The 13,411-nt window shown below is 42.4% G+C and overlaps 1 protein-coding gene across 2 annotated transcripts in view; it reads left to right on the top strand.

The window, feature by feature from the left end:
- The window catches only part of LOC124121813 (SH3 domain-binding protein 5-like), a 39,096-nt gene extending 26,063 nt beyond the window's left edge, over nucleotides 1-13,033 (top strand). For both annotated transcript variants that reach the window (XM_046484889.2, XM_046484890.2), the window contains exons 3-8: nucleotides 595-723; nucleotides 8,244-8,411; nucleotides 8,738-8,868; nucleotides 10,065-10,107; nucleotides 11,530-11,734; nucleotides 12,025-13,033. In XM_046484889.2, the coding sequence (XP_046340845.2) occupies nucleotides 595-723; nucleotides 8,244-8,411; nucleotides 8,738-8,868; nucleotides 10,065-10,107; nucleotides 11,530-11,734; nucleotides 12,025-12,608 (1,260 nt within the window). In that variant the 3' untranslated portion in view covers nucleotides 12,609-13,033. The remainder of the gene's footprint in view (nucleotides 1-594; nucleotides 724-8,243; nucleotides 8,412-8,737; nucleotides 8,869-10,064; nucleotides 10,108-11,529; nucleotides 11,735-12,024) is intronic.
- The last annotated feature ends 378 nt before the right edge of the window (nucleotides 13,034-13,411 follow it).

The raw sequence follows: 13,411 nt of genomic DNA, 5'->3' as shown, positions 1-13,411 counted from the left end.
GTTGTTTGACGCCGCACTCAGCAATATTCCAGCTATATGACGGCGGTCTGTAAATAATGGAGTCTGGACCAGACAATCCAGTGACTGATGTCGTTCAACGTGATTAGGGTAAAATGACATGCATCAACCAAGTCAGCGAGCCTGACTACTCGATCCCGTTAGTCGCCTCTTACGACAAACAGTCACCTCTAACGGCAAGCACAGGTTAGTGGTTTAAGTAAAACAGACACACCTTTTGAGCTTATAATTGGTTTGACAGCGAGTATTCTGACAATGTCATGTTTTGTGTGTATTTTCTTTGGTGTTTTTACGACCCTGTCAGCAATATTCCAGCTGTATGACGACGGCCTGTAATATTGAGTCTGGACTCGCTAAACTAGTGGTTGATATTATGAGCAACACCCTCGGGTACGATGACACGCATTCAACCATGGCCCCGACTCAAACGCGATCCAATTAAGGCCACATACAATAACGACTTTGTGATCATAGTTCGGACATTCAGAGAGGAAGATATACATCATTCATAGATTGATTTTGCAAACTATTACCCCGGGGAAATAAATATTTTTTTCTATATACTTTTCATCTCAGGAGGCGAGAGCCAAGTATCGACTGACGTTTTCCGATGCTTCTCACAAGATGGAGTCCATGGGTCGCGGTCTGAAGAACTTCATCCAGAGGGCGCGCATCTACTACCAGTTGAAGGAAGCCGCTATTGAGGTCAGAATCACCAACCACTTCCGGTTGTAGCTTACTTCTCGTGGAGGACAATCACTGCCTATATCAAATTATACCTTGTTTGTTTGTTGTTTAACGCCGCATTCAGCATATTCCAGCCATATGACGGCGATCTGTAACTAACCACGAGCATCGATCCACGCAATTGGGATACCATGACATGCATCAACGAAGTCAGCGAACCTGACCGTCAACAATCACACTGTGGTCTGTCCTGACATACGGTTCAATGCCGCTTTGAACTAAACTCACTTTCGACCCGAGTCTGTCTCCAAGACCCTTGAGAATAAATTAAAAATGTAATACAACTCAAGTCTAAAAATAATTGTTCTGGGCTCAATTTGTTTTATATTTGTTATTTTATTTATTTGTGAGACTAGATGTTAGTCTATGGTCGTACCATGTGCTGGTAAACCGCTGGCATTTATCATTATTTATAACTCACCATGACAACGCGATACCCTGAACTTGAGTTAAAGTGACTATAACCGCCACTACCATGCTGTAGACAAGAGAGAAATCACACAGTTGCAGTAAGTACAACAATATTGGACTCACCGGTGACAAAAATAATTTAACTTCAAACAATAGTCAATCACTCCGCCCCTTGACGTGAGCTCCTTACAGCACTTCTGCACCGTTGGCGTAGATTGTCGACGTGGGAAGTCAATTCTGAAACCTAATCCGGTTTCATACAATCTTTATAATATTGCATTGTCGCTTTCTGAACTGGAGTTTGAAACCAGTTTCAGGATTGTATCGCCCGTTGTCAGGATCACCAATTGCAATAGGGATCGAGTTATCTCCCTTACTTCAACTCCCACACTGCTGCAGGTCACAGACAGCCAAAGGGTTTCCCATTATTGCCTTCTATACCAACGTTATATTCGTTTGAAAATAACTAAGCATTCAACAGCTATTACATGTACACGTGTGCAGTCTGGCCTCTTAGCAGCAATAAAAACAAAAAAATTGACAAGCTTTGAGAGCTCCTTTTCCGAGAACAGGATGCTTAACATACCACCCCCAGTTCCGCACCAAATGTCACTTGCTTGAAAATATCCGTGGTCACATTCAGTCATCATGGTTAAAAAAAGACAGCACAGAAAACGTGGTAAGTTTAAATTACTGGATGTTGTACATTTATAAGACAGAAATATCTTGCACAGATTTATCCAACCACAGCTGCCAGAGTCAATCTGCACGTTCTACGAAAACTGCTTGTCGAACGACTGATTCTGTTTTGGTGTAGTAGAACCTGTAGATCAGTCATAGATCCCGGCCTCTCCAGCGTCCATCTCCAAATGAAAGGTGTGATGTTCTCACATGAAAATATATAAGTTTGACAGAAACAAAAAAATCTATTTATATTGTAAAGGAGCCCCAGTGAGATGGGGGATTTCTGAGGAAAATCTAGACTTGCTTCATCTAAGGCTTTTGAATGCCAGAAAGGGCTAGGGGTTAGAGAAAATAAAATGGTTCAGGGACTGTGAGACGGACTACACCTTACGTGCAGACACTCGTCGCGAGGTTGGCGTGACCTGTGTCTGAAATTTTTACCACATTCAGCAACTGCGGGAATGTCTGTGTGAGAGAACGGGCGGAGTGTTTTTGTAACCACCCTGAGATGTTATGCCACTGACTGATGCGCCCGACCAATCTGGGACAAGGCTGGCATATGTACTCAGTATGTTCCAAAGGCCATTAATTGTGACACGCCCAGTGCTATCTCGCGAAACAATGTGCAGCTACTGGGAGCAGTGTTACACAAACAGGACGTGGCCGCTCAGTTGGATTTAACTTTGGGATATGTGATAACAGTCATCAGTGGTATACATTGATCAATTTTATTGCATTAAAACTTCAAACCCCAGGCATTAAATCATATGCGGATGCAGAGTGTTGGGGCGGTGGTGGGATGTGCTCTTAAGGTATTACACAAGAAAACTATCCGCGCTTGCAAATCCTTACTGTTTGGGTGAGTGAGTGAGTTTGGTTTTTCGCCGCTTTTAGCAATATCCCAGTCATAGCACGGTGGAGGACATCAAAAATGGGATTCACACATTGTACCCATGTAGGGAACGATCTCAGGCATTCGGCTTGACGAACGAACACTTCAACCACTTAGCTACCCCGCCGCCAGCGTCAGCACAAGTACAAGTGGACATTTTCCCTTGGCACGTTAATCCAGACATTTGTCAGTCCGGACCAATACGCGGATACATGTACTGTCCGGATTAATGGGGTTACACTGTGCTTGTCGTAAGAGGCGACTAACGGGATCAGGTGGTCAGATTCGCTGGCTTGGTTGATGCACGTCATCGTATTCCAATTTGGGGCACGGGTGGCCCAGTCGCCTATTCGCTGTGCAGAGTTGCGTCCCTTGGGCACGCCAGAAGCCTATGAGTGTGGGTTCGAAACCCGGTCGCCCCGATTATGTTTCTAGGTTTGTCAGCACCATACCCATGCTCGTGGGTTTCACCGAAGTAGTTGACGTCTGAGACCTGCATCACTTCGGGCTTTTCTCCCACATTAAGCTGACACGCCGCGATATAACTGTAATACTGTTAAAAGCGGCGTTAAACCCAACTCACTCACTCGTATTCCAATTGGGTAGATCGATGCCCACGATATCAGTCACTGGATTGTCTGGTCCAGACTCGATTATTTACAGACCGCCGTCGCATACATTGTACCTGGACTATTACTGAGTGCGGCGTCAAACAACAAACAAGCAAACAAACAACTTTCTGTCAATAATGTTTGCATATTTATCACAATGTCTGGTTTCCGGAAACCGCGGAGCGGCAGTGTTGAACAGCTGGCGTGGGTTTCTAAGATAAATATTGCGCTGTGTTTTTATAATTATATAATCCTCCATGATGCGTCATGTCTTTCGTGTCCGAAACACACATAAACCTACCCCAATAACAAGTTGAGGCGTGTTGGCATTCCTCCCATCCCCAACACCCCATAAGTAAATATCGCACATAAGGAAGCAATTTCTGCAGACACAACAGAGTAGGTCTACCCTTCTACACAGTAGTTCGGGGGTGAGGAAGCCAAGTGGTTCATGGGGCAGCCAGTAAAGCAGAAGTTCCGGGTTTGACCCCTGACAGACCCACCGTGATATAACTGTAATATTGCTGACTACAACCTACCGTGATATAACTGTAATATTGCTGACTACAACCTACCGTGATATAACTGTAATATTGCTGACTACAACCTACCGTGATATAACTGTAATATTGCTGACTAAAACCCACCGTGATATAACTGTAATATTGCTGACTACAACCTACCGTGATATAACTGTAATATTGCTGACTATAACCCACCGCGATATAACTGTAATATTGCTGACTACAACCTACCGTGATATAACTGTAATATTGCTGACTACAACCTACCGTGATATAACTGTAATATTGCTGACTACAACCTACCGTGATATAACTGTAATATTGCTGACTACAACCTACCGTGATATAACTGTAATATTGCTGACTACAACCCGCCGCGATATAGCTGTAATATTGCTGACTAAAACCCACCGTGATATAGCTATAATATTGCTGACTAAAACCCACCGTGATATGACTGTAATATTGCTGACTACAACCCACCGCGATATGACTGTAATATTGCTGATTACAACCCACAGCGATATGACTGTAATATTGCTGACTACAACCCACCGTGATATAACTGTAATATTGCTGACTACAACCTACTGTGATATAACTGTAATATTGCTGACTACAACCTACCGTGATATAACTGTAATATTGCTGACTACAACCCGCCTCGATATAGCTGTAATATTGCTGACTAAAACCCACCGTGATATAGCTATAATATTGCTGACTAAAACCCACCGTGATATGACTGTAATATTGCTGACTACAACCCACCGCGATATGACTGTAATATTGCTGATTACAACCCACCGCGATATGACTGTAATATTGCTGACTACAACCCACCGTGATATAACTGTTATATTGCTGACTACAACCTACTGTGATATAACTGTAATATTGCTGACTACAACCTACCGTGATATAACTGTAATATTGCTGACTACAACCCGCCGCGATATAGCTGTAATATTGCTGACTACAACCCACCGCGATATAACTGTAATATTGCTGACTACAACCTACCGTGATATAACTGTAATATTGCTGACTACAACCTACCGTGATATAACTGTAATATTGCTGACTACAACCAACCGTGATATAACTGTAATATTGCTGACTACAACCTACCGTGATATAACTGTAATATTGCTGACTACAACCCGCCGCGATATAGCTGTAATATTGCTGACTAAAACCCACCGTGATATAGCTATAATATTGCTGACTAAAACCCACCGTGATATGACTGTAATATTGCTGACTACAACCCACCGCGATATGACTGTAATATTGCTGACTACAACCTACTGTGATATAACTGTAATATTGCTGACTACAACCTACCGTGATATAACTGTAATATTGCTGACTACAACCCGCCTCGATATAGCTGTAATATTGCTGACTAAAACCCACCGTGATATAGCTATAATATTGCTGACTAAAACCCACCGTGATATGACTGTAATATTGCTGACTACAACCCACCGCGATATGACTGTAATATTGCTGATTACAACCCACCGCGATATGACTGTAATATTGCTGACTACAACCCACCGTGATATAACTGTTATATTGCTGACTACAACCTACTGTGATATAACTGTAATATTGCTGACTACAACCTACCGTGATATAACTGTAATATTGCTGACTACAACCCGCCGCGATATAGCTGTAATATTGCTGACTACAACCCACCGCGATATAACTGTAATATTGCTGACTACAACCTACCGTGATATAACTGTAATATTGCTGACTACAACCTACCGTGATATAACTGTAATATTGCTGACTACAACCAACCGTGATATAACTGTAATATTGCTGACTACAACCTACCGTGATATAACTGTAATATTGCTGACTACAACCCGCCGCGATATAGCTGTAATATTGCTGACTAAAACCCACCGTGATATAGCTATAATATTGCTGACTAAAACCCACCGTGATATGACTGTAATATTGCTGACTACAACCCACCGCGATATGACTGTAATATTGCTGATTACAACCCACCGCGATATGACTGTAATATTGCTGACTACAACCCACCGTGATATAACTGTTATATTGCTGACTACAACCTACTGTGATATAACTGTAATATTGCTGACTACAACCTACCGTGATATAACTGTAATATTGCTGACTACAACCCGCCTCGATATAGCTGTAATATTGCTGACTAAAACCCACCGTGATATAGCTATAATATTGCTGACTAAAACCCACCGTGATATAACTGTAATATTGCTGACTACAACCCACCGCGATATGACTGTAATATTGCTGATTACAACCCACCGTGATATAGCTGTAATATTGCTGACTACAACCTACTGTGATATAACTGTAATAATGCTGACTACAACCTACTGTAATATAACTGTAATATTGCTGACTACAACCTACCGCGATATAACTGTAATAATGCTGACTACAACCTACTGTGATATAACTGTAATATTGCTGACTACAACCTACTGTGATATAACTGTAATAATGCTGACTACAACCTACTGTAATATAACTGTTATATTGCTGACTACAACCTACCCTGATATAACTGTAATATTGCTGACTACAACCCGCCGCGATATAGCTGTAATATTGCTGACTAAAACCCACCGTGATATAGCTATAATATTGCTGACTAAAACCCACCGTGATATAACTGTAATATTGCTGACTACAACCCACCGCGATATGACTGTAATATTGCTGATTACAACCCGACGGGATATAACTGTAATATTGCTGACTACAACCCACCGCGATATGACTGTAATATTGCTGACTACAACCCATCGTGATATAGCTGTAATATTGCTGACAACAACCCAATGTGATATGACTGTAATATTGCTGACTACAACCCATCGTGATATAGCTGTAATATTGCTGACAACAACCCAATGTGATATAACTGTAATATTGCTGACTACAACCAAAAGCGATATGACTGTAATATTGCTGACAACAACCCACTGATATAACTGTAAGATTGCTGACAAAACCCCACCGTGATATAGCTGTAATATTGCTGACAAAAACCCGATGTGATATAACCGTTATATTGCTGACTGACTACAACCCAATGTGATATAGCTGTAATATTGCTGACTACAACCCACCGCGATATGACTGTAATGTTTCTGACTAAAACCCACCGTGATATAGCTGTAATATTGCTGACTACAACCCAATGTAATATAACTGTAATATTGCTGATTACAACCAACCGCGATATAACTGTAATATTGCTGACTACAACCCAATGTGATATAACTGTAATATTGCTGACTACAACCCACCGCGATATAACTGTAATATTGCTGACTACAACCCAATGTGATATAACTGTAATATTGCTGACTACAACCCACCGCGATATAACTGTCATATTGCTGACTACAACCCAATGTGATATAACTGTAATATTGCTGACTACAACCCAATGTGATATAACTGTAATATTGCTGACTACAACCCAATGTGATATAACTGTAATATTGCTGACTACACCACATGTAGCTATGGCATCCATATATAAGCACATCTGCAAGCTGGACAAGAAAAACGATATGTCAACTGCAACTACCACTTGGACTGTGTTTCCATACAACGCTTACCATAATTTCGTTTGTTGTCATCAAAGTAAATAGTTTTGGCAAATATTATTGCCTGCGTTACGGCAAGCCCACCTAACCCCGTGTTTGATGTTTCGATGACTGGCAGATGTGGGAGAGGGAATGCACCGTGCATGCTCTGTAAATAGTGGCATTGGCGAATGCTTCATAAAAATATGAAAATGTACAGCTCGGTCCTTTTTATCTGCCCTTTTGAAAAAGCATTTTAATAACGTATCGTTAACCCACTTTAAATGCAGTCGTAACGAATTACACCAGAGCTAATACTGATGCCTCACATGCTTGAATAAGGGAGTTTTGTCAAATATAATTCATCAACGTGACCGGCCAACGTTATTGAACACACATACGTACACACGCACATACGCAAAGGCTCTCACATACATACGATCGGATAAGAAACGAGAGATTCACTTAAAACGTATATTTCAGAACAATGATTTTGTGTTACTGGTTCCAAGCACATTATCACGTAGGTAGTTTGGTTTGCAAGTGCTCAACTGTTTGACTAGAACACAATGTTGTCTGCCACACGCTTTGCATTGTGAAAACAAAGACACGTTCATCTCATTTAATTCCGTGAAATCATCAGTTGAAACTTTTTGTGAAAACCATTACGGAGTCATGGAAAAGAATTATTAAATTCCCTGTAGATGTTAACTGAAAATCAACGTTCTCTGTTCCATTTCAGGCTCAAAGTGAGGCCCTGCGTGCCGCTCGTCAGTACCAGACAGCCAATGGAATTTATAGAGCAGCGAAAGAAACGATCGCATTGGCTGAACAGAAGTTAATGGATGACCAATCAGCGGCTATGTTGTCTAGTGCTTGGCAGGAAATGCTCAACCATGCCACGATAAGGGTAGGTAATAACATGGGGTTCCACACTAGTCAAATTATATTGCCACGTTCTCTCCCAGGGACAGTTACAGTGTTGCCATGTTCTCCCCCAGCTATAGGGACAGTTACAGTGTTGCCACGTTCTCCCCCAGCTATAGGGACAGTTACAGTGTTGCCATGTCCTCTCTCAGCTATAGGGACAGTTACAGTGTTGCCATGTCCTCTCTCAGCTATAGGGACAGTTACAGTGTTGCCATGTCCTCTCTCAGCTATAGGGACAGTTACAGTGTTGCCATGTCCTCTCCCAGCTATAGGGACAGTTACAGTGTTGCCATGTCCTTTGTCCAGGTGATGGACGCGGAGCGGGAGAAGACACGGAGTGAACAGGAACATCTCCGACGCTCCAACATCTTCGCCGAACTGGAGACGAAGCTGACGTATCTGGAGAAGAAGTTCAAGAAATCCATCCTGAAGGCCAGGTAGGTTGTCGTGGAGGTAGATGATGCTGCGGTTGGTGCTGATGATGTGAACCAAAGGACAGATCATATAATACTCAGAGCAGGAGCTGGGAGTTTTTTCGTAGATAGAATTATTTCGGAAACTGCTTCGAGACGTACAATGTTTTTTTTAAAGGCTATTTCCGGTGTGGTCCGTAGATACGTTGTTATATGCGCATGCGCGCTCAGACGTGTTTGTGACGTATTTCACACGTGTCATCACTGCTTGCAGGCCCTATTTAATCAGTCTTAGAGAGTGAGTATTGTTTTACACCGCGTTCAACACTATTACAGTATGATCACCCTATATTGAGCTTGTGGGAAAGACGAGCCAACGTTTTAACCACTAGACTATACCATCGTCCACATTCATATATCTCTGGTACATGCTATCAATTTAATCAATTTGCTGAGTAATCTTTTTTAATGATCGCTGTATCTTTTTCCACACAGATTAGTACGCATGTACTTGAGCACGGCTGAGTATCTTGGCGTCAGACATAGAATAGGCATGTCGGGTTGACTAATATAGGGCCAGTTGTCTCCCCTGCTCCCCATGATTTATGAGCTCCGTAAAGTGTTTTGACTAAGCCATGATTGAATAAAAATTTGTTCTGCACCTGTAACATAGTCTAGAGCTATTTCCACAAACTATATGAAGCCGAAAATTACAGCAAGCTGAAAATAATCTGGAACTGCTGTTGTGACAACGAGTCTCAACTAAGGTTATTCACCTTACCAGAGGGGGCTGAACAGGCATCAGGTATCCAAGTACTGTAGGCGGCAGTAAGGAAAATAATCGTTGAAATTACAATATGAACCCATTTGTTTTTAATATAGAATAGAATTGATAAACTTGAAGACCTGTCAATTTGATGGAGGTGGGAGGGGGCTGGGGGGGGGGGGGGGGGGGGGGTCACCTCACCTCACAGCCTAGTGGTTCGCTCGTTCGCACACGGTTTGAGTCCCCACAAGGGTAGAATGTGTAAAGCCCATTTGTGTTGTTCCCCGCCGTGATATTGCTGGAGTATTGCTGAAAGTGACGTAACACACCTCACGACACCCCCCCACCCAAGTACCGTTTTGTATATTGTAGTTACGGTACAGAGAAGTGTGTGAGAAAGAAGAAATATATTTCTATGGCGTAACATTTTTATAACCTCCTTTTTTCTTTGCAGACCATACTTTGAACTCAAGGCTCAACTTGAACTGAAGCTGCAGGTAAATATATTCGCGGTAACGGCACCCATCAAACCAGGCTTAAGCAGCGTGCTTGTGTTGTCCACAGTAGAGTAGGCGATCTACTGGTCCAAATAATCACAAACAGATGGGGGGTGAGGCTGATGACGTATATTTAAATATAGTAGGTACGCATGTACGTACGTACTTACTTCGGCCTGAAACAATGAAAGTACAACATAGGCAAATAAAACATAGAATCTAATAACTATACACAATCTGTTATAGTTACTTTTTTAATTTATAAAATAGAGATATCACTTTCATTAAGTAAATAGCACTTACTTACACCATGTAGTACTGTACGTATCCGTACAATACATCACACGAATCCGTACAATACATCACACGTATCTGTACAATACATCACGCGTATCTGTACAATACATCGCACGTATCCGAACAATACATCACACGTATCCGCACAATGCATCACACGTATCTGTACCATACATCACACGTATCTGTACAATACATCACACGTATCCGTACAATACATCAATGTATCAATACACAGATACAAAATATTTAAATATGATAATAAAGTGATAACGAACATACTGTATGTAACTTTGATAAGAATTACAAATCATGGAAGAAAGAATATTTATACAATCTCCAAGATGACATAACATAGCAGATAGGGGAAACCTGTACTGGTAATATCGGTAACATACTGCGATCACTTCTCAGGTGTGCCACAATTATCGTGCGACAGTCAGGTCTACCAATGAAAGTCATTAAAATCACCATGAAGATTAAAACCTGCCGCATTTTCAATGGAGACCGCCACAAGCCGAATGCATGCGCACGGAATGCATGCGCACTCGGTCTGTTGCGGTCTGCGTGATTGAATGTGTTTGGTTCCAGTGGAAATGTGGCGTGTTTTACTCATGACGATGCACAGTTTATGGGGATTGTGTCATGTTTGTAATTTGATTTGCTGTTTCTATTAAAAGTGTGTACATATTCCATAGTTTGGTTGCTCTCTGTTGTTTTCATTGGTGGGTCTGACAGTGTCGATGCTAAGATAGCTTTTGGGAACACCGCTCTGACATGTGAAACGTTTCTTCACACGAGTGACTTATTTTTGGACAATGCTCATGGCTTGTGAATGTGATTTCTGAAATTATGGCAACTTATTAAGGGTAACTCATCTTCCGAGTAGTTATAATGGATATTCTTACACTTTGAAAAAGATTCGTACGTACGTGCATTAACACGGGCTTAAAAGGATATATGTTCGTAGAGTTGTACCATCTCGTTATCACTAACAATATAAATCATTACAAAATTCTTTTAGCGGATTCTGAGTGAAATCGAGACGAGCGAGATGTCGACTTTTAATCGAGTTCATTAACCGGAAGTTACGCCACTATCTAATTGTCATATTATCTCTCTCAGCAACAGAAGCAGAATATAGATGACCTTCAGAACGCAATACGTTCTTCCAAGGTCAAGTACTCGGACTCACTGCGCCACCTGGAAGGGATCTCAGAGGAGATCCACGAGAGCAGACGACAGAAGATCCTGCTGATGTTTCCGCGGGAACCGGGGGTGGGAGCAGACGACGAGAGCCTGGGGTCCAGTATATCCGAGCAAAACATTGGTACGTGCAGTCTAGTAAGCCAGTAACATCGTATACGTTCATGTACGCGTAGGTGAGGTGGGGTAGCTTTGTGGTTAAAGCGTTCACTCGTCAGGCCGTAGACCCGGGTACAATGTGTGAAGCCCATTTCTGGTATCCCCCAACCCGTGATATTGCCATCTTCACGAGGCAGGGGCGTTAACTGTTAGGTCTTAAAAGTCAGGATCTGGTAATTAGTGTAGTCAGTATGTGTTGGTTGTGATCGCCAAAATGTCATCTTTAATATTATAGTCAATGTCTCCATTTTTCAGAGCGAGGTCTGTTTTCTGCTTCCTCACGCACTGACGACCATCTTGATTCAGAAATAGACGAGATTGATGACGTTTTTACTTCTGATCACGTGACGGACCACGCCCCGAATGCTTCATCTACTGATATTAACTATCCAAAGAACCTACCAGGCACTAAACACCTCATAAACAGCCACGTGACTTCCAAATCACCCGACACAAAGGGAGATAACCGACCGGATGTTCTGCATAACGTGCATGTAGACGACATCAGTGCTTCCTTCAAACAATGTGATATGATTAATGACAACAGTTGTGCTGGGGGGAGATCGTGTCCTGCCTCGGGGGTTGTGAACGGGGTAGGCAATGACCACAACCATCCAGACACTCCCTCGGGTATTAGACAATGTGGAAGCGGGGCAGAAATATCACCTGTGTGCGTAGATGACGTCACGACATGCTCAACTGACGTCATTGAAAAAGTGAATGACGTCATTTTACCGGAAAGAGACGATCACACAGAAGGCTCCTCCGACCCAGAAGAGTGTGTTAAAGATCTGAAACTCAGCAGAGATAACAGGACCGAATCTACAGACGTTTTATAACCACGCGGGGTCTGCTTTGTATCCCCATCCTGCCACATGTCCACATGCATGTTCTGTTCCCTGATGCCTGTTCCCTGATGCCCGCCATGCACTGAGCCCAGTAAGCCTTGTAATCTGTTCCAGAACCCGTTGATACAGGGAAACCAAGGCTTCACTGCTAAATACTCACAAGTGGCGGGGACCCATTCTAACCAAGCACCCCCAGAGATAGTACGAGTTAGTACATTGTTACCTAACACGAACATAAAAAGGCATGTCGTGGATTAACGCTTTTTGTATAGAAACTGGAAACAGTTTCGATCTGAGATAGACAATAATTCGTTCCTATTTGTGACTTTTCAGGACACACGAACAATGATATTCATTGGTATTAGACAATTTTGAGAGACTGTACTTTTGTTACAATAAATATTCATTAACCAAAATGATACGTGTTGTCTACACTAGGGATATTTGAATATTTGTGTCAAACATAAAAAAATGGTTTCTATCAGAAAACGTAATGCACTGAAGAGGGCACGGGTGGCCCAGTCGTCTAAGGCGATTCGCTGTGTAGAAATCCAGTTATCACGGCGTGACAGCTTATGTGGGGTAAAGCCCGAAGTGATGCAGGTCTTGCAACCTTGCAACATAATCGGGGCGAACCGGGATTCGAACCCACGATCGTGGGTTTCTGGCGTGCCCAAGGGACGCAACTCTGCACAGCGACACGCGACGCGTTAGAGGTTCTACTACACCAAAACAGGATCTGTCGTTCAACAAGCAGTTTTCAATGCAGACTGAATCATCTGGCAGATGTGTTT

The sequence above is a fragment of the Haliotis rufescens genome, unplaced genomic scaffold (genome assembly GCF_023055435.1).
Source record: "Haliotis rufescens isolate VD_foot unplaced genomic scaffold, xgHalRufe1.0.p SCAF_10, whole genome shotgun sequence".
NCBI classification, from domain to species: domain Eukaryota; kingdom Metazoa; phylum Mollusca; class Gastropoda; order Lepetellida; family Haliotidae; genus Haliotis; species Haliotis rufescens.
This window is presented reverse-complemented; position numbering and strand designations above follow the sequence as displayed.